Source organism: Cryptotermes secundus, unplaced genomic scaffold (genome assembly GCF_002891405.2).
Source record: "Cryptotermes secundus unplaced genomic scaffold, Csec_1.0 scaffold258, whole genome shotgun sequence".
Classification (NCBI taxonomy): Eukaryota; Metazoa; Arthropoda; class Insecta; order Blattodea; family Kalotermitidae; genus Cryptotermes; species Cryptotermes secundus.
In genome coordinates, this window is record NW_019730106.1 from 615,838 (window position 1) to 643,804 (window position 27,967).

General features: G+C 39.5%; 1 protein-coding gene across 1 annotated transcript in view; it reads left to right on the forward strand.

Moving 5' to 3' along the window:
- Positions 1–27,967, forward strand: part of LOC111866038 (mucin-19) — a 519,428-nt gene that overhangs the window by 264,518 nt on the left and 226,943 nt on the right. Inside the window, exon 3 of the mRNA XM_023854546.2 lies at positions 6,582–6,694. Coding sequence (XP_023710314.2) covers positions 6,686–6,694 — 9 coding nt within the window. The 5' untranslated portion in view covers positions 6,582–6,685. The remainder of the gene's footprint in view (positions 1–6,581; positions 6,695–27,967) is intronic.

A 27,967-nucleotide genomic window follows, 5' to 3' on the forward strand; every position in this document is an offset into this window, starting at 1 on the left:
ACGATGCCTTTTTCCTGCAAATGCTCCTGTAGGAAGTGATATTACATAGGTTTCGCTCCCGTGGTGATACAACTGCCCAACGAAGAACTGCCACTGAAGTCCCCATAAAGTGAAACCAAAGAACATAAGAGCACACTCGAATAAACCGCATGCCTCTTGGCGCGAGGGGGCGATCTTATGAAGATAGTAACATTTACATTTCCACCACCTGTAGATTTAATGTTTTATCGAGCGAAACAAGGCGGGGGAATTGTTTCTAAGCCGCCTGCTACCGGTGTAGGCACAGGATTGCAACGAAAAACGCCGGGTTATAGTTCCATTGCAATAATGATAAGGAGCTATTTGTTCAGCTTGCTGTTCAGATAGCTTAGATAAATTTATTTAGATGTGCAATCTAAAGTATACGTTTAATCAGTTTCATATTCCTGTTAAAATACGTAACCTAGAAAAAAGCGCTGTATTTCCAGTGTAAGGTAGACAGCGTAAAAAGGAATAGAAGATTAGTTGTGAAGACTGAAAGAACAAACCCATCAAGAAGAAGTAGGAGTAATTGGGAATAAATGAAAAGATATCTTAAGAAATAGTATGGGAGAATATAAACTGGATTCATCTGTCTCAGGACTGGGACCAGTAACAGGCTCATGTGAACACAGCAGTGAACCTTCTGGTTTCATGAGAGGCGGACAATTTTTATTTTGCAACGTTGTAATACATCACGTTATTTTTATCACAGTACAGTCAATTACAACACAACTTCTTGTAATTACTTCAAATTCATCGTTGTGCCGACATGCTTCGACATTTATAGTTTCATCCTCAAGGGTACATTCTTAGTATATACTTTAATAATATATTAAATCACGTATAATCATGAAAAATAGCCTTGAGATAATTCATTTTGTATTTACTAAGTATTATTCTTTTTAATGCTAGTGGGGTGGGACTAAGTCCCTTGTATTGCGGCCACTTCTGGCCTATTGTACCAGCCCCAGATGATAGGTGAAGGTGATTGTGGAGCAATTTGTGGAATGAAGATTGGCAGGGGAAACCGAAGTACTCGGAGAAAACCTGCCACAGCGCCAGCTAAAGTCAGTTCATTCAGGAGTTTATAGCAGACATCTAGTAATAAGTTTCATCAAAATACGAGTACTTTTTTGTATTTTGTTCTTAATATGCTTGTTATAAATAAATATATAAAAATCATGTGATAACTGTTTAATATTATATTACATTACCGCATTGTTTCAAATTCAATTAAACAGGAAAATTTATCGTTTTAAAATTTCTAGGTAGCGTGTTTTTGCCAATCCATCACCATCGTTAAAGGATTCTTACTTGCTTACTTACTTACTCATGGAGCTGAGCCCTTCTGGAGGAGCCGCCTCAGCTACTCAAGAATTCCCCAGCCTTTTATGGAACCCGAAGGTTCATCACCGTGTTCACAAAAGCCCTCCACTGGTCCCTATCCTGAGCCAGATCTATCCAATCCCTACCATCCCATCCTATCTCTCTAAGATCCATTCTAATATTGTCCACCCACCTACGCCTTGGTCTTTCCTGTGGTCTCTTTCCTTCTGTCTTTCCTACTAATATTCTATACGCATTCCTCGCCTCCCCCATTCGTGCTACATGACCTGCCCACCTCATCTCCTTGACTTGATCATTCTAATTATACTTGGAGAAGAGTACAAGTTATGAAGCTCCTCATTATGCAGTTTTTCCAACCTCCTGTGACTTCATCTCTGTTTGGTAAATGAACACAAAGGATTCTTACTAAGTAAAAATTTTCTACAGGTTTTTATGAACGATTACATTTGTTCTGTTGGTACTTTATAATCTAGGCAGCCATAAGTAAATTTAAGAGTATTAATGTATATCAGTAATTACGAGGTAGCTGAAGAATTTATGTAGCAAAATAAAAAGAATTACTGTAGTATTGTGCGCAGAATACTGAATTTTACATGACTGAAGTTGAGCCAAAATATATTGGCTCGAAATGTTAACGTAATAATCTATTGTATTGGATGCTATTTAAGTAATAATTTTTCACGTGATGATAGCCCAGAGAAAATACTGTTCCCTCTCTCTATATTTCATATGTTTATTATATTGGTGACATGTTATAGGTTATGGACTGAAGATCTTAAATTTCGACCTTTATGCTTTCATACATTAGCACTCTCTTTTTACAGCCATACTTGCAAGATATCAGAACTACCGTGTATGTAATGGTTTTTTAAATTACTAATACTTTATACGCTTTTAAGTATGAGAACTCAATTGGAATAGCGACAGACGGTGGGCTGGACGGTAAGGGCAAGGAACTGTCCTCTTTACTACAGCATCCAGAACGGCTCTGATTTCCAAGCATCCTCCTATTTAATGGGTGCCGGGGGCTTTTTTAGTGGGTTTAAAGCGGATGGGGCGTGAAGCTAACCGCTCACCTACATCTAATAGTGAGGTCAAGATTTATGGCGCTATACCTGCACTCCCCCATACGTCTGCATGACGTGATGCTTAACTAATTAAGATCGAAGACGGCTTTAACCTATACCTTTATAAGATTTGCGGGTTTTCACTGCGGTGACTATGAAGAATGCCTACTTCTGGGATGTGGCTCCGTGCAGATCTTGTGTGAACCTACTTTCCCTGAAGATGGAGGTGATACATTCCTCTGAAACATCGGTTCACACAAAATCTACACGGCGCCACATCCCAGAAAACAGCATTTTTTTACCTTTATATTTTTGTCAGTCCAACTGTAAGTAGCCCGAGAGAAAGGTTGAGACGATGTTTGAGATTGCGCCAAAAGGATGAGCAAAATTCACAGCAATAGTAAAATCTGGTATGAATTATTACGTTTTCAAAACAAGCAGAAAATATTTCGTGCTGATAATTGAGACTATGGATAAATTCTAATATATTGCAATACAGCCGACCTCCCTTAATTACAATTGTATTCTGCTTCATTCACATCTCTAAAGCTTTCTTGATCAACCTGCAGAACAAATGCTGACCGTTGATGAATACCACACCTTCCTCCAGAGACAGAGTTGCGTATGATGACAAAGGCCAGGTGTTACAGCAAACGTTTCTTTGTTTCACGATTTTCTCAGTTGCTTCAGTGAAATTGCAAATTAGCACCGCCCTCTGTTTATAACAACGATAATTAGCCTCCGATGAAAAGAGTGAGATGTTAAACAATCTTCTTGTTTCATTATCCTGACGCTGCCTTACTTCCCATGCAGGAAGCTAATGGCTTTACTTTTCTTGACGGAGCGCATGTAAAATCACACATGAAGCATGCATACACATGATGGTACGACGTGATGGTCCTTGTCGGTCGAGGAAATTACTCCTTCTCTTGCCACCCCACATCCAGACAGCTTCCCTCTCTTCCCTCTGGCTTCGTGATCAATATCCCTTCCTTTACCTCCCTCTTGGTCCCTCTTCTCCCCTTCCCCTTGTCTTAATTAGGAGTCTGAATCTGTGGCGGACACACACAGAGGGTTGGTGGGCGGTTCTGCTGTAAGAGACCAATATAGGCTCAAGCTCACTCACCCTTCTTTCCTCCCCACCCAACCTTCCTTCCCGTTTCTCCAAGACCCCCCCAAATCCGCACAAGCCGCAGTTTTATAATAAAATAGCAGAAGGTTTTCTCTTATATCCAACGTCATTTCATACCTTCATTTTTATCCCAGTTTTGTTTGTCACTCCCACATTTTCTCCATGATCTAAGGTGTGTCTAGAACACAGCAGTCCAACACTCTGGATTTGGGTTTTGGTGATTTAAGATTTGTTCAATATATCGATTAAATGCCGAGCTCCCGGTTCCCTCCCAAGATAACTCTCTCTTTCCTTCTTGCTTCTACAAGCCTTGCTTCAAGATGAGTATCATATTTTGGCTAATAGTGGATAGACGAAACTTACGTAATACGTTTCATTTTCTGTTTTAGCCTACAGCATGTTCCATATTTGTCAGTTAGACCTAAATGTGGGGTATGATGTATTCACTGATGTATGTAGTACTTCAGAAAGTAGATATCATGAATGAAGAATATCGTATTTTAAGCCTTGCACTAGAGCTCCTCCAATATTAAGCACATGATAAACATTGTGTAAAGATATTTGCAGTGTTTTACGTAGCTGAGGAATACAAAGAAAAACCTATTATTCTGCATTTCTGTATCTCTATGCATCCATAATCTGTGTTTTTATATCCTCTGCTTCTGTGTCCTCTATAAGCCTGCCTCAGTTTCCAGATATTTCCGTTCCTCAGTGCCGTCTGTACTTCAGTATTCAAGTATCTTCTTATATTGATGCCTTCTGTACCTCAGTATTCAATTATATTATTATCTCGATGTTCTCAGTACCTTAGGATTCAGATATCTCACTGTCTCGATGTCCTCAATACCTTATGATTCAGATATCTCATTGTTTCGATGTCCTCAGTACCTTACGTTTCAGATCAGGGGCGGCCCGTGTATAGGCACTGCGGAACTGCCAGCACCCCCAATTTCCACATGATATTATCGATAACATTTATATAATGAGTCCTTTTTTCTTAATTCTTTCTTTATACTTGTACAATACAATATATAATCCTTAAGCTTAATGTCAGTAGCCCAAATCTTTGTATGGAACTGTGCGCTTCTAGAGCAGCACCCCCACTAATTTTAGCTACGAGCCGCCACTGTTTCAGATATCTCACTGTCTCGATGTCCTCAATACCTTATGATTCAGATATCTCACTGTATCTATGTCCTCAGTACCTTAGGATTCAGATATCTCACTCTCTCGATTTCCTCAATATCTTGTGATTCAGATATCTCATTGTTTCGATGTCCTCAGTATCTTATGATTCAGATACAGTATCTCGTTGTTTCGATGTCCTCAGTACCTTAGGATTCAGATATCTCATTGACTCGATATCATCACTCCCTCAGTGTTAGACGTCTCCTTGTCTCGGTGTCACCCTTACCTCAGTGTCCAGTCATTGCGTCTGCTTTGTGGCAGGCATAGAAGATGTATCGGGAAAATTATGTATGAAGAAAATGTACTTATATATTTAACTACATTCGTTTATTTAGTACCAGACTGATTAACATTTTGCATTAGAGGATATTTTGTTAAGCAGTACCTTACTCATCAATGCAATGCAGTGTTATGATTTTAGTTCATGATAAAAGGGAGTACAAGTCTTATTTTCCTAAACTTGGTACTTAAGGTGCAATCGAATTTCAGTGTCTAATCTATTGCCATCACTTGGTAATACGTACTCGTGAACTCTGTGCCTCATATCTAAACTTTTCCCCTGTCTAAGTGCTAATGATGTTGCCCTTCTCTGGTTTACATGAGCACAAAGTCTCAGGGCTGGTATCTTGTATTTTCTGAACCATTGCTCCATCCAAGATTTGATACACGACCTCTGGAATTTCGTACTAGAAAAATTGCGATCTTTAATTTCTCGAATTCCTAACGAGAGCTGATTTATGGTTTCGAGATTCTGATCACTGCTCTTATAGGATTACTGCTTTCTTTCTCTTCTGCGCTTTTCTGTAGGGATATGATACAGCCTGTACCCCCCTCTACCTGTTTGATATCTTGTCTGGGGTTCAACGTTTCGTTGTTCTGTTGAAATGTATTGAAAAGAAAATTGTTTATATTAATTTAATTCCATCATGTTTTAATCATGTTCGCAAGACGTATGCCATGTCTTCATTCCCAATTCAGTTTGGATGCAAAATTTATTACACGCTGAATCCAAAATGCAAAATAACTAGAAATATGCACTTCTACTTCGTGCAGAGTACAATTTTATTAACATTACGTTACGCTGATCCGGCAGTGAACAGTGCTCACATAGTTAAAACAACGGTCGTTGTCGGGTATAATATTAACTTATATTTCCTCGTGTTTTCAATTAATGACCATAACGATAAAAGTGTTTAAAGTCCACTGATGAGGTTGTGATCCAGGATTCCAATAAATTATGGAAGCATCTAATAAATTATTTTGAGCTGAAGCTGTCTTTTAATCCAATCATCCAGCACCCCCGTAGTTCAAACATGGAATTTAGCATCCCTCTACTGAATTTTCTCTCCTTCCATCTCCCTTCACGTATTTCCACGATTCACCAACTTCCATTCCATTGGAGGAACTGTTGACATGGGCGAAGTCGAATGAGATCCACCCTCCTGAAAGGTATACCTGTTTTAATTATATTACAATTAAGTCCGATATTAGTTATGGAATATCTCCCGTTTATAGAATTACATTTACACGAAGGGTGTTGAGTTGTTAATGAGCTCTGTTATTTCATGGGATCTATGTTTAGGGGCCGAGGATTAAAAGTGCTTACTAGCCTTATAAATCAAATATCACGGATTCAGTTAGATTATTTTAATGAAGAGAGAATGTTAAAGGAGATTGTTAGAGGAGAAGGGGTAGAGAAGACACCTTTATAAAATGTAAATGCCGTGGTGGTGGAGGGTGGGGGTGGAAGAAAAGACTCGGTGCGTACGTTAGAGAAAATCTCTGTAATTTGTCTCACACTCCGCCACCTTTTGTTCTGGTTCCAGATTTGTCAACCAGTAGCGGTGGCAGCAATATTACCCTTCCTTCCACAACTGGCGGCAGTAGCAGTACTAACAGCAGAAGAGAATCGGTCCGATTTCACCAGGCGATGAGCAAGGTAAGGAATGGGATTCTTGAGTTTCTCATGTCACTGAAAGATAAGAACGTCTTATTCTTGGATGTGACGACGTGTATGTAGTCGGTTAACTAAATACTAGGCTTTTTCTACCCTGAAGTTGGAGGTACCAATAAATTCCTCCAAAATGTTTGTATCTGTCTATCAAATTACACGGCTCCACCTTACATAAGATGATCATTTTATAAACTGGACGCTTAGGTAGTACGGGGTTTGAAGACCAAAACATTCACCAAGGATAATTATTCCAGGCAAAAATATAAAATTCTTTGTCCTTGGTTTTTGGAATTTTCCATCGTCCCATATTCTAGGAAATAGAAAACACGACGTTTCAGAAAATATATCTGTTTCCGTCCTCAGAAGAGAGGTGGAAAACACCTACTCAGTTTGGCCCCTTGGAAAGAGCTGATCTCATTCTTCCCAAGGGGACCAACAGAGTAGATATCTTCCCCCCTCACCTGAGTACGGAAATATATCCATTTTCCGGAATGTCGTGTTTTCTATTTTCCAGAATACCGGACGATAGAACAGTCCAAAAGCTCAGTAATTCTGAATGTTATACACCATCGTCAGAACCCTTTAGATCTATTCAGTTTTCTTGCTACAGAAAACCTTTGTTCAGTATCATCTCTCTTCAATGAACCTAAGTTTAAGACATTATTTGTTTTCAATTGTCATCAAGAGATATAAAGCGAAGGAGTTCAGGAGTTCTCTTTAACATAATGCAATGGCAGAGAAGCAATATTTGCATAATCATGTCTTTTGCCTTCGACATTACATTTTGGTGAATTCAATTGTTACATGTTTGTGTTCTTTGCTGCTACAATTTATGTTACATGCAGAGAGGAAAAAGGTGCCTGGACATAAGCTGGAAGATCCTTTTTATACACCAACAAAATTAAGAGCAAAATGAAAAATGGCGCCTCAGATGGCATGTCACCGTAACCCTCGATAACATTACTGTGCCAAGGGTTCCACTATTGAACGAAAGTGTTAACACACGCCAACCTCGCACGTTCACGGGACCTTACATCGTCCCTACACGCCACTCGAGAAAACAATTTTGATATCCGATTTCGGGGCACGTCTTTCTTTCTGCTCCCCCTCCGAACGTGACATCAGAGGAAGGTCTATGGATGGTGGTTTGGAGATGACGTACTCGGGCGGGTAGAGAGAAGGTTTCCAAACGGACAGAGAAGAAACAGTGTGTCTAGGTAGTGTAGCTCTTGCGCTGAAGACACTGTGCAGAGTGGTAGACACATGCTCCTCTGTGTGTGTGCATATGGCTCTCCTAGATCAATGTCGAGGGTGAATATGATTTTCGATTATTGAGGCGACTGGTGGGAAGTGAGGGGCTTTCCGCTTTGTTTCCATCAGTTCTATAGCTTGCGTACCTGTATTACAGAGCATTTTGTGTTTTCACGACTGTTGCTTTTGTTTTTGGACTGTGGCAATCTGTCGTGATCGATACTGTTTCCATCTTCAGGGTAAAGTAATAATCAGTGTTCCTTGCCGATATTATTGGATTGTACCAAGTAAACTGTCTCAAGTGGCTGCTTTTTTTCTGATATGTGTACTTGGAACCTGCTCCTTTCCGAATCTCGGCCTGCATACCAACTATTCTAACCGAAGTATATCGTGATTTTCCTCAGCCCTTAGAAGGAAATGATGGGATAGTACCTCAGATTAAGGCACTATAATTTCCTTCCATAATATTTTCAATTTATTTCCCCCACTAACATCAGATCATTCGGCGTCTGAGCTACTGAGAACATTTTTAAGTAAGTCACAGAAATTGGACATTCACTTCTCCTTGAAGAAGGATAGAGTAAGAATATCCGGAACGACGGCAGTATAGTCAATATTGCTCACTTTGCCTTGAAGACAGAAACAAGGGTGATATCCGAAACGTCAGCAGTATGGCCATCACTAAGAAATAGGATGGAGGGAACGGAGGCAACGAATATTTTTGTCACAGATTCACGAACTCCAGTTCATGAACGATTACATCTCAGTTAAAAAAATAGGAGTATGGGTCTCAGATTCGACGTCGGGGTCCCTTAAGAAGCGTTGGTATTTCTGCCTTCTTCACAAAATGAAACACAGCTGAGGGACACAGACAGTGATCGCCGAGGGGATGTTTTCTCTGGAGCAAAGTTAGCCATATCATTATGCTAATCTGGAATTTACTTTTGGTTATGTTTACTCTCCAATATGCAACAGTAATATCTTCATTTAGCAACATTATATGGTCACGTGTAAGTGTGACATATGACGGGGTTTTTGACTGGATGATTGGATTTATTGCACCTTATACATTCACACAGTTTGGGACTACAGCGCTACGGCGAAACTACTCACTTTCCAGTTCATTATTGCACACTAACTAGGATTCTCAATCTTCACTAGTCGTATCCTGGCAACGGATTTTTCACAGTCTCACTATAAGTTCATCACAAACATGAAGTCTCCTCCCCCCCCCTTGGCACTACAGCCCCAGTGGGCCTAGGCCTACCTCCATGAACTCCGTTCACTTCGGTTTTTCTAGATATTTCACATACGGTACGACTCCTTGGGCGAGTGATCAGCTCGTCGCAAGGCCTCTATCTGTAGACAAACACAGAAAAACGCACACAAACATCCATGCCCTGAGTGGAATTCGAACCCACGATCCCGGCTTCCGAGCGAGCGAAGACAGTGTATGCCTTAGACCGCTCGGCTACCGTGACCGGCTGATGTCTCCTTAGCACAGTCTAATTCCTTTCTTGTCACTTTCCTCAATCACCTTCGACTGCAATCTCCAGAACTTGACCCAGTTCCCATTCTAACTGCATGAGGTCCTACTTATATAGCCTCGGGGAGGACTCCATGGAAAACACCGTCTTCTGTTATTAAGGATACGTGTTTACGCCTCTGTTGCCTAGCAATCGACGTCCTATTGTTGTGTGCGCGTGTCTTATGGGAATATGTTTACCGACCCGTTATCTATCAAAGGTTACATACGTCACAGTATATACGAAAACACCAATCGCAGTAACGCGGAAGGCAATGCAGTTCCTTCGAATTTCAAGGCAGCTGATGATGGCCAATTAGGCAGAAACGTGTAGTGCACTGTTGCATAGTGGACAGTAAACATGGCCAAAAATAAATTCTAATACCAACTGCAACAGGATGCTTCAATACAACATTATAATGCTAATCATTCACCTATATCGGGGGCCAAATTAGAGAGTAGGTGGGGAATTACTGTCTCCACTCTATACACACAAAACTTCACATAAATATCCCTGAGACAGTCAAATATTTGCTTAGTTTACCATAGCATTAGATGACGAAATTTAGTCTCAAAGCCACGTGCACGTTAAAGGGAGATGATTTCCTGAAGGATTTCCTTTATTAGGGTTCATTAGTTTTGGCTGAAACAATTTGTAGTCTATACAAAGGCCTCTAAGCTTAATTCATGCCTTGCAGTATTTAGGAATCGAAGTCCTGTGCTGTCAAGCAGGTCCTAGGCATGGTGATTTTGGTTCCATCGTGTGTTGAAAGTATAATCTAGTACTCTAATTATGACTTAATGATCTACGTTACTATCTGATGGCGCACTCGCGCTGATGTTCTGGACAGAGTATAGCCAATAAGGTAAAGCTATGCCTGTAACAGGCCTTGGATGATCATAGGGTTGTGAGACGTAGAGGCGCTCACATTTTCTAGACAATCGGCTTGCATAATTTATTGTAATTTGATACCAAATATATTTAGAGCCTCATATGAAGTGATACTTCATGATATAGAAGTGAACGTGTTTATACTGTAAGTTTCATCATAATCTGTAGAGTCATAACTTTTTTTACATGCAAAGTGACACGCAGATTCAGTGAGTATAAATGCTATGAAGAACGGAGCTCCAGCATAGCCATGAAAACAGGTTTCGAGATTAAATCCACGAATGCATTTCAATGCGTCACACACCGATGCTATTTTTGGAAGAAGTGCGAGTCTCCAAGTTGAACAGTGTTACATTGAACAGGACATGAAAGTTTCCGATCCGATAAGAGTCGCTTCGTATCAAAACTTCTGCCCGTAACTGTACAGTCAGCAAATATGTTAAGGTCCAGAACAGATGTACTGACGCCTACTCTTAATGCATTATTCCGAATCACTGTCCGTGCTGATTACATTGACTGGGCGTTTTAGTGTCCTTCGCTAGCCTCCAAACATACGCCAGTATGATTACCATTAATGAAAGTGTATGACCTACTTCTTTGAGTAGGTTTTCTTTTTCTAAAATCAGTTTCCTTGTCTATCGTGAGTATAGACTTATCTCTCCGACAAGAGGTTTTCTCTTTACACAGGGTCCACACCGGACCTTGAACCTATTCCATCCAATGTGTATCAGGGGCTCTTTCTCCGGGAATGAAGCGGCAGAGCGTGAAGCTAACCATACATCTATATTTACTGCCCCACATAATAATGAGTGGAGTTCTACCTCCACTCCCCCATACGTTCTCATGGCGTGGTACTTAATTATGCACAAGGACAATTTTACATTGATCATTCATTTTACTGAGAAATTTCAGGAAGATCTTAATTCAAGAGATTACTTTATATGGAAAGGGATGTAAATAGTATGACCTATAGAGCATGCGAGCCGGTCGTGGTAGCCGAGCGGTCTAAGGCATGCACTGTCTTCGCTCGCTCGGAAGCCGGGATCGTGGGTTCGAATCCCACTCAGGGCATGGATATTTGTGTGCGCTTTTCTGTGTTTGTGTACAGGTAGAGCCCTTGCGACGAGCTGATCACTCGCCCAAGGAGTCCTACCGAATGTGTAAGATCTAGAAAAACCGAAATGAACGGAGTTCATGGAGGTAGGCCTAGGCCCACTGGGGCTGTAGTGCCAAGGAAAAAAATAGAGCATGCGAAGACAAGCTGTTGAACATAATATATAGTTATAAATATACAGAACGAAAGTAATATAACGGCTAACATGGCGATGGAGGTAAAGTTTTGTGGCCCGGAGAGGTGTTTGGTTGCTTAATGCGCTAAGACAAGGCTGTTAGGTATATTCGGAAAGTAAAGATACAAGTCTAGTGACAATGCAAGGGATTTTTTTTCGTCAGAAATTGCAGTGCTGCCACGTGAGATAGAACCCGCATGACAGGTCAGGGTTTTCTGTTTGATGGATAATATTAAAAAGGATCTTACATGTGATGGGTGATATGGACTGGGTCGATCTGGCTAAGGATAGAGATTAGTGTAGGGCTCTTGTGAACACGGTAATGAACCCTCTGTTTTCATAAAATGTTGGGAAGTTCTTGAGTAGCTGCACAATTGGCGGCTTCTCAAGAAGGGCTCCATGAAATTATTTTTTACTTAGTATTTATCCATACATATCGCGGTGCGTCTAAATACAATCAGTCAACCTGCAAGTGGCTAATGGCACTTGAAATTGCATGGCTTGAAACCTGAGTTCTTTTGGCTGTGAATATTCTTTGCATTCTTGCGGGTATTGCACCATGACTAAATTAAGAAGACTGCATACGTCTCTGAGATTTTTCTGCCTTGAATTTAGATCCTGCTCTGTCAAGCCTGTGTAGGTCGACCCTGAGGAATGGGACAGAAAACACCTCTGACATGTTAGTAATATTTATCTTTTAAACATTGTGCAGTACCAGGAAGATTCTATACTGGATTTCATGTTTTGTTTATACAGTGGCCGTGGAAACCCAGTAGTGTGAAGTTGTTAATAAAATATCAACACCCAAAGTTTATGTCGGAAACGTTATCACATGAAAAATTTATACATTTCCATACAGAAATATGAATGTAGCGATATCGAATTTTATATTATGATTCCAGAGTTGTAATCATCGTCTGCGTACCCGTGAATTTGTTCCGAGAGCATAGTAATCTCTTCTATCTAAATGTCCTGCTTCGACACGTACAAAGGACTAACCATTAGGTCTGCCATCTGTACACCTTAACGCAGTCCGATGAACTCACACTTATGCGTCTTATCTGTAACATTATCTGCGTAAGTAATATTCGTTTCATTTCTGACACGCTGATTCTAATCTGGAGATAACTTTCTTGGACAGGATAAAATCAGGAATTAAAGATGAAATTACTTTAGCTACCGTTACATATTTTAGTACAGATACTTGCTGGATATCGTTTATCCTAGTGAAAATAATAAATATTTGTTTGTAAATAATAAGTGTGAAACACTGTGCAATGAATAGTGATCACCATGTAAATCTTACATGTTACAAATTCTGAATAGCAATGAACATGGCAGACATGTTGCATGAATAATAACTAAACAGGAACATTTACTTCACAAATTACCATCTTAATATCTTTCAATATAATAATCATGAAACATTTCGTGTCAGGAGCTACTGTTTGCAGATATATATCTTAAACATATGTAGGTGACTTCCACTAGAGCAACCTTTACTGAAATGTGGAGCAATAACTTCATCGCCGATCAATTTAGCGTACATTTCAGGAAATTTAATTAAATGTAGATACGAAGAGTAAAACATATAGAATGAACTCAATTTATGAGCAATAGTAACATTCATTCATTCACCAGAAATAAAAGTTGCAACTGTTTCTTAAGCACCATGACAGCGCCTAGATGCATAGACTAAGGCTCTGACAATACTAAGCTTGGCGATAGGGGGATGTGAGTAATCAGCTTCACTCCCCGGCATCTTTAGCCTCAGGGCATCAGCTGGGAAGGTGACTGAGTGAACCCCAGAACCGGGGACATTATAACGAGAGAAATCCATCGATAGTGTCAGGAATCAACGCCCTATCAGTGACTTTACATGCTGAGATGTCTCAGTTACTGGAAAATATTTTATATGTGCAGCATTTCCTAATCAACCCCTCTTCTTCGGTAATTTCCTGTTCGAGGGAGCGAAAATCCATAATTGCACTGCCATGTTGTCCATGCTTCTGCTGTTCGTTCCCTACTTTGCAGGTGCAACTGCTGCTGTCTTCTCGGGTGTGCTCCGTGACCCACTGAGGGTTGCGAAACATAAGTCGATGAATACTGGTTTACAAGAATTTTAATAACCTTACATAGTAATTACCTCATACTTGAATACGTATATTAATACAATTTGTTATCAGATATTTTATACTCTCTCAAATTCCGGTAAGGGAGGTTGGTCCAGACGTACAGGCTGAGAAATAAAGGCATGTGTTCGTGATCCATCACCAGAATGCAAGAACAAGCCTTGTGTAAGAACAAAAATTTAATCCTTCGAAAAAGTGAGAAATTTAAGATATTTGGAATCTACAGTAAAAATTAAGAATCGCATTCGAAAATAAAATCATAATTTCGGAAAATTCTTCTACCATTCAGTTCAGAACATGTTCTTTTCCTATCAGCTCTCTAAATACTTAAACATTAAAATATACATAAGCAATATAATTTTGCCTTCCGATTTTATGACTGTGAAACTTGACATTTCGCACCGAGGGAAAATCATAGCGTGAAAGTGACCATAAGAGGACTCGGGAAGGTGTTCGGATATAAGAGAGAGAAGGAAGTAAGAGGCTGGAGAAAAATGCATAAAGAGGGACTTCATAATTTTTACTCCTACTCAGATGTTGTTGTTCTACCCTGACGGATTGGACCGTCTGGTCTGTTCCCTTCAGAATTAATCTGAAACTATGGATCTTAGAGACAGCTGGTAGGCCTTCTTGGACGGGTGATCAGCTCTTTCGCAAGGCCGCTATCTACACAGGAAACATAAACACAGAATGAACTCAGACAAACATCAATGCCTTGAGTGGGATACGAACACAAGATCACGATGCTTGAGCGGGCGGAAATATTTCATGCTTTAGACCGCGTTGTCACTGTGATAGGTGGAAATATTATTAAGGTGATATAATGTGAGACATATTTTGGCGAGGCACGTGACACCTTATGTCTAAGTACACAAAATAAGAGACAATTTGGGCAACCAAAGTGTATATGGGATGAAGAGATGTAGAACGATGAGAGGGTGAAGATGGGAACTGGATTCATGTGGCTCAAGGTAGGGTCCAGTGGCGGCTCTTGTGAACAAGTCAGCAAACCTCCGCATTACCCTGCTTCCGTGAAGAGAAAGGCGTAGTGTGCCATGTGCAGGAGACTCTTGTTCAGTGTCTGTAATGCTCTTTCTGCATCTTCAGAAAATCTATAACTCGGAAAGAAGAAGCTTATCATTTCCGCCCACGAACGAAGTTGTCTGCAACAAAATGTAGTAATACTGGAATTCAGTAGAGAAGCAATCATTGAGTTTACTCTACCGGTGTCTGGTTACTGTAGGTAGTAGGTCCGCGTTCAATGCCTTTATTAATTTTTTCCGTTACAAGTAGCACATTAAATGCGACGATGATTACGAGTATTTCTTTCCTTAAGAGGAGAGAGGGCACGGGTTGCTGTGAGGCTGGTGCTGAGCGCTGGGACGAGCCATCATTAAAAGTTTCCAACTGCTGCCGCTCTTTCCGACAATCTGAATAGAACCAAGAGATACACATATATTTAGTCTCGTCCATGTACGACATAACATTTCATTTCTATTTGCTACAGGGGTATCAACTGCCATCTTATATTAACACATTTAAAAATTATAAATTGTTTTATGCAACTTTTGGTTAACAAAAAGTTTTTTTTTTTTTTTTAATTTTCAGAAGTCTCGTCGTTTCCTCGTGCTCTGCCTACCGCGTTATTTTGCCTGCCTGCTGATAGTAGCATTTGATGCAGCTCAGACTCAGAAATTAATAGAGCCTTGAAGTCTCATGTATACATTATGGCTCTTTTTAAACACAGGCCAAAGGCGGTTTCTACTGAATGCAATAATCTAACGAGTTAGTTTATTTCGTTTGATAAATGTGGTTATGAACAACAGCTCTTTATAACATTTTATGGCGTGTAGACTCATATAAGGTAAGGGCCATGAAACAAAAACTAGACAACCGCCATTACTAGGCAGCGACACGTAAACAGCAACAGAGAAACCGTATTTCCTGTGCGGTCCATGCCAGGATGTTGTAAGCAGGACAGTTGGTGAGAAGCGAGGTAGTCAGTTAGTGGAAAGGAGTGAGTTGGTTGGTGTGTCGGTCAGTCAGTCAGTCAGAGGACTGCTGCAGTTCAGTCCTTGTGAGCTGGTGCTGTGAGAAGCTGGTAGCTGAGGCTGGGGACAGTTCGGGAACCCAGAGGAAAAGGAACACCCGCCGTTCAAAGACGTTGCGAGAAAACTGGTGAAGACAGAGCAGACTGCGGAGACTAAACTATGTGCTATAATAAACTGTAAAGTGCGTGAATTAGTGAATCAGTTATAATTAAGTCTAGTCACGGATCTATAGGAGTTCAATAAATCCTATTACAAATCCAAACCCCGTCTACAGTCACTATATCATGCAGCAATATAATACTCGTGTAATTCATGATACGTTCTAGCTGTCTTTTATATCTCAGTGTGTATAAGGCGTAATATGCTTACATTTTTCGTATAACCACAGTTGATGGTTCAGAGTCATTAAATAACCTACAATGAAGTCCAATTTTTTTTTTGTTCGAAGAAACAGATAATATTCTTATAACCAAACTTAAGAATCGAATAGGTACTTTAGAGAATTGCTTAGATATAAGTCAAGAGAAAATTATTTACGATTATACCAAATCCGGTATTTTTAGGTGATATTGCTCATGAAGTGGACGCAGTTACGGAGTACAATATTACTACACCAAGTCTCAGGGAAAACGATTTCATAGTTTGAAGCGGATTGAGACTAATCTTATAAATGTAACTATTAACTTCGGTTAATATTTATAAATATCCGTCATGTGTACTCTACAATATAAAATCCTTCTGTTTTCCTCTCTTCTTTATGTTTAATTTCCGATTGTTGCTACATTTTAATGCATAACACAGTCTTACTCTCACACTTCTTACCTTTACTTTTTGGCGCGGAATATTCCGCTTTACAGTATGAGCATCATGACGATCAATAACAATTCGGCGTTTGTCCCATTTGTTGTACTAAATATCACTCTTGCAGTAAGATGTTAATTTCTTTATTTTTTACTTTAGGTATAAAACGTATTAAAATGTATATAGACGATTAATCTAATACAATTTTATTTTCATTCATTTTTTTTTCAGACAATATATGCTACTGTCAGCACAACAAATATTTCAGTACTACATTTAGGTCTTTATTTTACTGATATAAATGTAATACTGAAATATTTGTTGTGTTGGCAGTAGCATAGTTCCTACATATCATATATTGTAATACAATGTTAGCTATAAGAATTAATAAATGATTTACTAATATATCGTAACTGATGAAATAACGTAAATCATTTCTATATTTCAGTAGAATTCATTTAAAAGGAGCCCTAGGAGTAAAACGGATAGTTCTGTTAGACTTACCAATAAAGTCCGTGTACTTAAGTGACGTCTGCTGGGTTTGTAAGAATCCCGTGCTATTGAGGAAAGGAACTATAATATGTTATAAATATCTGTGATGTGAAACAAGAAATCTTGACATCCCTTGCTCTAAGGTCTGTTTCTCACATGTCAATCAACATTTGTACGTTATAAACTCTTTCAAGATGAGAAGGGGGGAGAACATCGGGGAGTAAAAATGCATGAATAAATGAGGGAAGAAGTGACATATTTCGAAAAGAAGTATCTGATAACATATTTCAATATGTTGAAACATTGTAATAAACAACCATCTCTACAGATAGTGCAGTATTGCAAGAAAAGGGAGACCTGAAGTTTTAAAACTGACCTCCGTTCACTGTGATGTCTTCTGCGTATAACACAGTTTGGAATGATAATACAATTAATAATATTGAGTCCCGACGTGATCGAAAAATAGCTACTTAATGATCTGTATGGAAAGTATGACAGAGGCGACTGTTTTTTTTTAATTTGTATAGTGGGAGGTGGAGGAAGGTCCAGGGAAACCAGGTGGGACTGAAATTAAACGGGACATATCTGATGTTGACCTACGCCGATGATGTGAATCTACTGGGTGATAATGTAGATAGTAAACACAGAGAAAACTAAGTATATGTTGTTGTCTCGTCACAGAATGCAGGGCTACCTTAGAACACACAAAAACGGTTTATTTACATATTATTTCAGAATTACTATTCATGATAATCCCCGTGTCTGACTTAAAGTAAGTAAGCTTTGCAATTGATACACGTCGTTAAACTGTCTACTGATCGATCTGAACCACACTATCGGATGCAGTTTCTTCCAAAGAAATCTCCCGTGTGGAGTGTCCCCTCTTCCTCCGTGTGCGTTGCTTCCCACGCCCCTTTCTTTAGACCTAGGGATAGAGTGACTCTGTAATGAGTTTTAAATGAGTATGGATAAGAGGTCACGGTGTGTTTTAAGGCATCGTTTTGTGTCCTCACGAAAGGATGATGTAAGTATCTGGAAAGCCACATTGATTATTTAGTTCAACGTCATAGGCTTGAATAAAAAAAAGATCCATGTTCTTTGGTATTAAAATATAATTATGTAATTCTGTTCCAACCCGGTAGCATAATAAGCCCAATATTGCTGTGATATTATGGAATGTGACAATAGACACGGTTTGGATTGGTAAACGGATTTAAAGTTGGCACTAAACTTCGCCGACAAGCGGCGGTCGCTCGGTCGGTATAATTCGCTTGCGGACTAAAATCACGGAGAATGAAACGGATTTATTGACCGCTTATACACACAACTCGTAACCACACGCAACTACAGCGCTATTGCTAATTCACACACTGTGCATTTCATTGCAGGACACACTTGTTTTCACAGCCTGTTTATGTTCGCCAGTTTCTGGTAACGGCGTCCAACGGTGGACGTTCCCCTTCCTCCGGGTTCCTGAAATGTCCCCGACGTCAGTTACAGCGACTCTCGACTAACTAACTAACTGAAAACTGTCTCTCACAAACCAACTAACTCAACTCAACTGACTCTCACTAACAAACTGCCCTCCTCATAACATTTCAACACGTACTACACAGAAATATTGTTCTGTTGCTGTCTGTGGGCCGTTGCCTAGTTGTTCGTTTTGTTGTCATTGCTTAGCAATGGTCTACATGCCAAAATATAGGTACATGATGCAATGTAAGCAGTACATTTTTAAGTTAGTAACTGTTCTTACTACTTAACATATTTATTCTAACTGCTACTAAAATGAAATGAGTATTAGTGTCTGGTTTATTGTATCATTTTCTGATCCATGTATGGAAGTAAAGGTAAAAAAGGTAAAGTTGTCCCTGTGCTTAACTAACTAAACACTACGCATTTAAGGCATATAGGGGAGTAGATTTATAGATCAATATTTTCTTGACTTCGGCACTAGTTGGAGGTGAGTGATCAGCTTCACGCTCCGGCCGCTTTACTACCGAGGAAAGAGCCCCCGGTACCCCATTGGATAGGAGGTTGGGTGGACCCAGGAGTCGGTCTGGACGACATGGAGGAGTTGTTGTCCCACTGGGATTCGACCTCCGACTCCTCCGTCCCCAGCCCGTAGCCAGTCGCTATACCCGGCTTCATGTATGGAAGTACCAATTTTAATTAGACGGTGTCTCTACATTAACGTTGTCGATTGAATTTAGTTCTGGTTTTGCATTGCCTCAATTGTCCCCATTATAACTACATCTAGTTTCATTGCCCTTATCAACATGAATGGATAACCGTAACAAAGGCACTGGACCCTATCCTCAGCCAGTTTTATCTAATCTACACATTTACACTCTATTTGTCTACTTCGTGTACATTTACGTCTTGTATTTGGTCCTTAGAATTTGCAAAGCTAAATTTTGTACCGACATCTTATTTGTTCCATGCGTGTTAATGCCCTCTTCATTTTCAATACTTGATTTAATCATATTCGCAATATCAGGCAATTATAATGATGAAGTCAAGGAGGATTAGGTGGGCAGGGCATTTAGCACGAATGGGGGAAAAGAGGAATGCAGAAGGAGCCAGAAGGAAGGAGACCACTGGGAAGACCAAGGAGTAGATGGGTGTACAATTTTAAAATGGATCTTAGAGAGATATGGTGGCATGGTATGGATTGGATTGAGTTGGCTCAGGATAAGGACAAGTGGAGGGCTCTTGTGAACACGGAAATGAACCTTCGGGTTCCATAAAATGCTAGGAAATTCTTGAGTAGCTGCAGATTTGGCTTCTCCTCAAGAAGAGCTCAGCCCCATAAGTAAGTAAGTAAGTAAGTACAATATCAGGAGAAGCATATAAATTACGAACTTCGCTACATGTAACTCATTACCCATTCGGCTGTGTCTTATATATACGTACATTGAATAACGTTAGATCTTTTTCAACTGAGCTGCAAGCATGGCCGTGTTACGAAACAAACAGGACAGCTGAGATACGAAGCTCTTTATTAGGACCTCCCCGTATTATATCGTAAGGACAGAATCCATAGCATCAAATTGATTAATTTGTCGCTGTGGTGACGTCAGACACGTGAGATGCGTTAATCCCCTTGGTGCGGACCTGGTCTCAATTCCCCGTTCACAAACCTGAATTGGGGTGTCGTAATATTGGTTGCTGGCATTTCGACTGCAGGGATCCGCTTCTGTGTGTAGTCCCGAGTGTGTGAGTTGTCTTCATCAAGCCACTTCCCCTCCCCCTCCGCCACCATTCCTTCCTTTCCTCCCTCCCTGCCTCCCACCGTCTCTTCACATGGGACATTATCCGATCCATATAACACTATCCAATACACAACAAGGTCTCCCTAGGTTTCAGGTTCAACACATCGGTATCTTCGACCATTCTCTTCTCTTCCTCCCTTTTCCACCTTTCTGTTCCTTCCTTTATCATACATCGTACCTACCCGTCGCCTTTGTTCCATACTACCTCCTCGTATTATATAAAGTAAATATTAATAACGTTATATGTCATACAGGAAAGTGGGAGGTGAAACCGACATCTAGTAATGTACGAATTTCGACACTACATAGCCTGAACCACTGATAGTGTCGTTCAGTAAATTATAAATAAACATAAGACTTGAATTATTGAAATGTTAAAATCAACATTAAATCATTTTGTCTATGTAGTTCTCACGCACTGAACTGCCGGACTTGGGCGAGTATAAGGCAGCGCTAAAGGACAGTGATACTTAACAAGAGATAATATTTCAATCCATTGGAATGAATATGGAATAAAAAGTTACGACACGAATACAACTGAGGTTTTGAGTTTAAGAAGAATATATGAGATCAAAGAGAGGAAGCAAAAGGTGTATGTGGAAATAACCCTAGTATATGTGTTCTAATAAACCTTTAAAAAGGGCAAAGCTATCCCTGTAACAGACCGTGGAGTCCCATAGATTTGTGAGACGTCGAAGCTCCCACATTTTCTAGACAGTTAACCCACAGAGATACATGCAGGAATTATTTAGAAACGTGATAACCACTCCTCCTTTGTATTGGATAGCTGGTGGCTTCAAATCTTTGTTCAGAGAACCTGTTATCTTGTCTGGGAATTTTTGTTTTCCTGAGTCCCTTAAGGCAAGCGCCGGCATAGCACCTCAAATTAGGTCGCGCCAGCTCGCTTAAACACTTTTTAATTCATTATTCACAATCCCCTTATCATTCCACACCCTGAGCTATTTAAAGCGTCGTTACGTAAAATATAAATAGGTAATTAAATTGATCCAAATTAAGAGGTATTTTACTCTTGTTCATTTAAAATTAAAGTCCAATTTTCCCGCGAATTCCTCTATCAGATCGCGGTGTTATTTTACAATAATGCTTTCCAACCATAAATGCATCTTTTCGCAAAGTTTCATTCAAACTGATCCAAATTAATTCATATATCTACCTTATTTTATGGAGCACGCGGTAGCGTAGTTGGTTGAGGCACTGTGCTACAAGCCGGAAGGTAATGGTTTTGAGTCCTGATGAGGTGGATTTTTTTTTTCAATTGACATTATCCTTCCAGTCGCACTATGGCACTGGGGTCGACTCAGCCTCTAACAGAAATGAGTACCAGGAATCTTCCTAGAGAAGGGCGGCTGGCGCGTAAGGCTGACAAACTTTCCGCTATCCTTGAGCCGATTTTTTAGAGAAAATGTGGGAGTCTCGACGTGTCACAGCCCTGTGGGTCTTCACGGCCTGTTACAGGGATATCGTTACCTTTTTTTTATTTTATTTTATAACTTGGGCTCTGCAAGTTCTAATTCCATTTCGAACAAAATAATTTAAACATATTGCACAGAATGAAACATTCTCGAAGCGTACTTCGTCATTATTGTTTACCTTCATTCTGAGTTATCTGTAGTTTTAATCTCGGGTCAAAAACTCCAGCGCAAAATTTTCTTGACCTTATGCCTACTTCACCGGTGTGTCGAGTGCCGTGGGATGTTCTCCAAGTTTCCTTCTCCTTCGTACATGGCTCCTCTTTATGCCCCTTGCAGATTCTTCCGTCAACAGTTTCCTTAAGCCTTACTGTAAAGGTTTATCGAAGTTATCGGACATTGAGATTTCTCTACGATCATCTCTATAAGAAATCATATGTTACCTTTGATGTATGCAGTGTAATAATTGATGCAAAATAAAGTTGTATGTATGCATGTATAAATCAAGCATACAAATAACTTATTCCAAAATGGAGGTCTATTTTCATTAAAAGCCGATAATGAAATGGTCAAGAAAGGGTCTGTTTTATAAAACTGGATGATCCATTGCCGTCTTCACAAAGGCTCGAAATTTGTCTCCATTCTGCGTGAATTTAATCCACTCCACTCAATTTTGCATACTATTTCACTAAGTTATGTGTTACTGTTATCGTGTCATTCATACTTAGAGCTCCGAAATTAATTTTTATGTAATTGTAATTTCCCTATGAATCCTATATCTCCCACCTATCCTTGCTTTCTTATTTACGCGTAATAGTAGCTGTGGGGCGGAACATGTTAGTAACGTAATATTCAAATCAACAAATTTACCAGCTATACGACGGACTATCTATCTATCTATCTATCTATCTATCTATCTATCTATCTATCTATCTATCTATCTATCTAATCTATCTATCTATCTATCTATCTATGGTTCTGTATCGCCTTTTTCGTTTTCTTGATCGTTTACACAGTCGGAACGACTCCTTGGAAGGGGGATCGGTCCGTCGCATGGTCGATACCTGCACACACAGGCCAACACAAACAGAATAAAAGCACACAAACATCCATGCCTCAAGTGAGATTCAAACCCACGATCCCAGTGTTTGAACGGACAAAGACAATCCATGCCTTAGACCGCGTGGCCATTGCAGCGGACTTCTGAGTTCAATATATGTCGGAGACATCCTTTCTTTTCCACCACCACGTCCATATCGCCTTTGATATCCCAGCAAAAGTAGAGAGGGTTCTGGCTCTGAGAGCGGATTCAAGCGACGCTTGCGCTAAGATAATTTTCTGTCTTCAATTACATAATTCTGTGTTGTGCAATTTATGAGCGTGACCTCCACGCCCTGTATATCCTCCATGGGCTAATGCTTACGTACATGGGTAACTTTACCTTACCTTAGAGCTGACATAATATATGATATTGCACATTAAATACCTCATCACTTTTGTTCGAGCATAGGCGTTACGAATCTGTTTCCTTGTTCATTAAATAACTCATTAAATTATACATGTATTTTCATTGATTCATACAAAGATACCTGAAGACAAAGTGTTGTTTTGCGTGTTTACATGGGGTATATACACGTATTCACATGATCTTCACCAGTACGACTGCGCAGTGCACAGTTCCATTCACCCGCTCAGTGAACATGCTACTTTCCCCAGCTCGCTCCAGAACTCCGTCGCCTCCTCACTTGGCTCTGTCCTGGTTTTGTCACCCTCTTCCCCATCAGGGAACAAATCGGACATTACGACGAGGCGTCGTGGACACGCAAATGTGTACTTACAACCCTCCAACTCTTTGCTTTTCTCCTCCGCTCATCCCCACCCCATGCCCACAACTCCCACCTATACTTCAATAAAAGACCCACGTTAGGACTGCGATTGACCCAAAGCAGACGATACAATTTTTCGCTTTCTAGACACTTCATGAAAACTTGTCGTGATACACCGTAAACGCTGAAATCGTTTAGTTGAATGTGATGTTTCTGGAAGGAAATAACTCGATTTTATACGACTGATAATTCAAAATTAAAGCGTTGTAGGACTTTTGAAAAGGATAAGGAGATTTATCAGTGGTAACAGGCGTCGGTGTAGTTATAAAAGTAAATAAAGTCAACTTCTCTTTATTATTATTTGTTTTTTTAATAATATTTTATTTTAGACATGCCTTAGAATTTCTTGTGCGAGGCCAGTAATTTGAGAAATTTGGCGTTCTCTAATTATCTCTGATATTTCTAAGAAAAATACTAAGCTATTTTCACGGAGTAAGAGCATGATATAGATGAATTTCAGACTCATAGTATACGCTTTTGGTTTTTCTTTGGTGGGCCTTATTAAGTTCAATAAATTCATTATTGGGTTGGCTGGAATGGTCTGCAGACGCATAATGTTAATTCGGGGTCGCAACATCAAACTTGGCCGAAGCCTTTTTCGTGTAGAATTTAATTTTAAAATGTATATTTGTGCCTGTATATTATGCAATTAATTGTCTTTGTTCTCTTAATTCTGTACCAAAATTATAATCGCCATAGAGCATTAGAAGGATGTTATGCCCTTGAAGGTGTAGATTAAGTTAGTTTTAGCGTTTTCCCCCCAAGAACTTAAGAGATGGCAGCAGTGAATAGCGCGTGCCTCCGTCTCCTCAAGCCCATACAATTTTTGCTCTAAAAAATATGTGACCAAAGGATGCACGGCAACAGTTCTATTATTAATTATCTGTTTGCTCCTGACGACATTGCTATAGGCACTAGTCTACAGAATTTCGTGACACTCGACATAAATAGCGTGACACTTGAGGCCGTGCATATCATGGTAATTTGTAAGATGCATCAGTCAGTGATAGCAACAGGGTGTTCGTCCAAACAGGTGAGGGGGTTTCAATGTTAAGATCATTAAATTGAGACATGCGAAGCTGTATATAGTGACAAGTCTTTGGAAAGTATTCAGCTAAAATGGAAAGTGACAAAACGGTTTCCACGCTGAGTATTTTATGTTGAGGAACGTAACTTATGAATCATCGTAACTTGACGAGTGGATACAGCGACTGCTTAGTGATCGGCAGGTTACGGATTCAACTCTTGCCCTGAAAAAGATTCTCCTGGCTAAGGACTTAGCTATTTTGCCAAGTCCGTGCAGGAAAAATCGCATAATTCATACTTAAAATGAGCCCACTATCGGTTCCCTCTACGTCCTTCCCAGCTAACGTTTACTATCTACGACACCGTCGAAGCTTTATATACTCAGTTAGAGCCGTGAAATAAGCCGTAAATAAACGAATTTTGTATTTCAGCCTCACATTGGCTGTAGAATATTTTATTTAGCTTCAGTCTCACAATATATATATATATATATAATTTTATGAAAACTCTGTAGTTTTTACATTACACCATGTTTCGGCCATATTTTTGGCCATCAACAGATGGTCCTTATACAGTCACCTTCCATTTTCTCTACTATTCCCCCTCCACTGGCCAATGTTTACAGTTGAGGTAAGGTAGTATAATTGTTTACCATGTAAGTTCTTAGTTATAGGCTTAAACAAATACTGTAATTTATTTAAACCTTTGCCCTAGTTTTCGAATTGTGTGCTTTATTGGCATTACAAACGTCTTCTAATTTTGTCTTATCCTTAAAAACATTTTATAGCTACTTTTTAATTAAGTTAAAATAAATAGGATCTTTTTACCAGCAAATTGGACTTAAATTTGAGGAAGAAACTAGTGAAATGCTACATTTGGAGCATAGATCTGTATGGGGCTGAAACATGGACACTTAGGGCAGTAGATCAGAAACATCTGGAAAGTTTCGAAATGTGGTGTTGGAGAAGAATGGAGAAGATCAGTTGGACCGATTATGTGAGAAATGAAGAAGTGTTAATTAGAGTCAGTGAGCAGAGGAATATCCTACATGAAATAAGAAAACGGAAGGCTAATTGGATTGGTCATGTTTTACGCAGAAACTGCCTTCTAAAAGAAGTTATTGAAGGAAAGATAGAGTGGCGGATAGAAGTGACAAGGAGACGTAAGAAGATGCTGGATGACCTTGGGGACAGAAGAGGATACTGTCATTTGAAGGAGAAAGCTCTAGATCGCATTAAGTGTAGGAATTGTTTTGGAAGAGACTGTGGACCTGTTGTCTTGGCGGATTACTGATGATGATGATGAAATAGGATAGTTTTGAACCAGATAAAATTAGACAAATGTTGGATCATAATAATTATTGTTATTGTTATTATTATTATTATTATTATTATTATTATTATTATTATTATTATTACTGTAGTTTATTATTTTTATTATTTCATATTTATTTTATTAAGACATGTAGCCCTGGGTCCTGTGTAATGATCGTTGCTCTTGATAAGCACGGTAGAACCTTTTTGTGTCAGTGTATATGCATTCACTCCTCGCATACTAGATTCATATTACATTGCGCGCTTGTTGTATCATGATGTGCTCAGGGCACGTGCTTGTATAGGACCTTCCCCAACTCTAACCCTAGGCCAATGGAGGGGGAATAGCAGAGAGATTTTGAGTGAATGTATAAGTACTACTTGATGATGGCCAAAAATACTTGTCGAAACATGTCGTAATGTCGAAATTGTAAAATTTTCATAGAATTATGTATTTCGTGAGACTCAAAATTAATAAAATATTCATGGTGATATATTATGTGTCAGTTTTGAGATTGGAATTACCTACATAACCGTGGTTCACATATCCTGAAAGGGATCTGTCACTGTCCACTCACCGCCCACTTCAGTCTAGGTCTATTTCCATGCTCCCAAATCGTCGCCGTAGTGGTGCTTAGACATAGCGGAGCTTATATCTGTTGCCGTTAAGAATCTTATTACAACCTGACAGCATACTTTTGGAATATTAGCACTTCATTCTTACAACTCTTATCGAACCGTAAGGTTCAGCATATCTCAACCAGTCTTGACACTGTCTCCATCTTGATGTCAGAAAATTTGTTTTCGTCCTTGAAGTAGATTGCGCTCGTTTGTGGAGAGATGGAAACAGGAAATTATACCCACGTCACCCAAATAAATTGATACCGAAGCGCGGAGGAACATAACGTGTTTTTACTGTTTCTCTTCCCAAAATGTTTGTAGTTTTTCAACACAATAATCTCTCGTTACTTCTGTTCCTCCATATATATTTTCTTTTTATATTTCACATGCATATAATTTCTTTACTTCCGTCTCCTTTCTCTTTCCTTCCCTTCCTTAGCAGATCTGATTTATTCCAGGAGACACCCGTCTGTCGCTCATCCTTCCACGCCGCTACCGACACTAAGAAAGGGGGGGAGGAATCGCAAGCCAGGGGTGCACAATACCTTTAATTACATTATGTTTACTAGGACTTTTATAATAAAGTAATACCTTAATTTGTTGAAAGATAATATTAAAACTAATCCTAAACATGTTATAAACACATGAACGGAATTTAAGTAGAGTAGATTGTGGCTCAAATGCAGGTGTTTTAGATAAATTTAGTTAATCATCGAATATGTAGTCAAATCCATGCTCGAAGAAAGCACCTGTCAAATGTTACAGTTAATGTTGCACATGTTCCACTGCAGACACGTATGGAACACATACTGAAGACCATGGCCGCTCCATAGCTCAAGCGGTTAGTCGCTGGCTTCCCACCGTAGCGGCCAGGTTCAAGCCCGGGTCTAGTTATGTGGGACTTGTGGTAGACAAAGTGGCGCTGGGGCAGGTTTTCTGCGAGCGCTTTAGTTTCCTCTGCCAGTTTTAATTCCACCAATTTCTTCACAGTCACCATCATATATCATCTGGGGCTGGTGCAATAGGTCAGTAGTGGCAGCAGTACCAAGTGGACTCAGTCTCACCCCACTAAGAATAATAAAAAAATAGTATAATCAAAACCATGGTTAGTAAGTTCAAATTATTGGAAGTAATGATCCTCCTATTGATTTGATTATTGTGGTGTTAATAATTTAATATTAGTATAAAATACAGAATTCCATCTACTTTTAAGTTGTTTAATAAATTTTTACCATTTCTGCTATTATTATTATTATTATATTTGTAATTGGCCA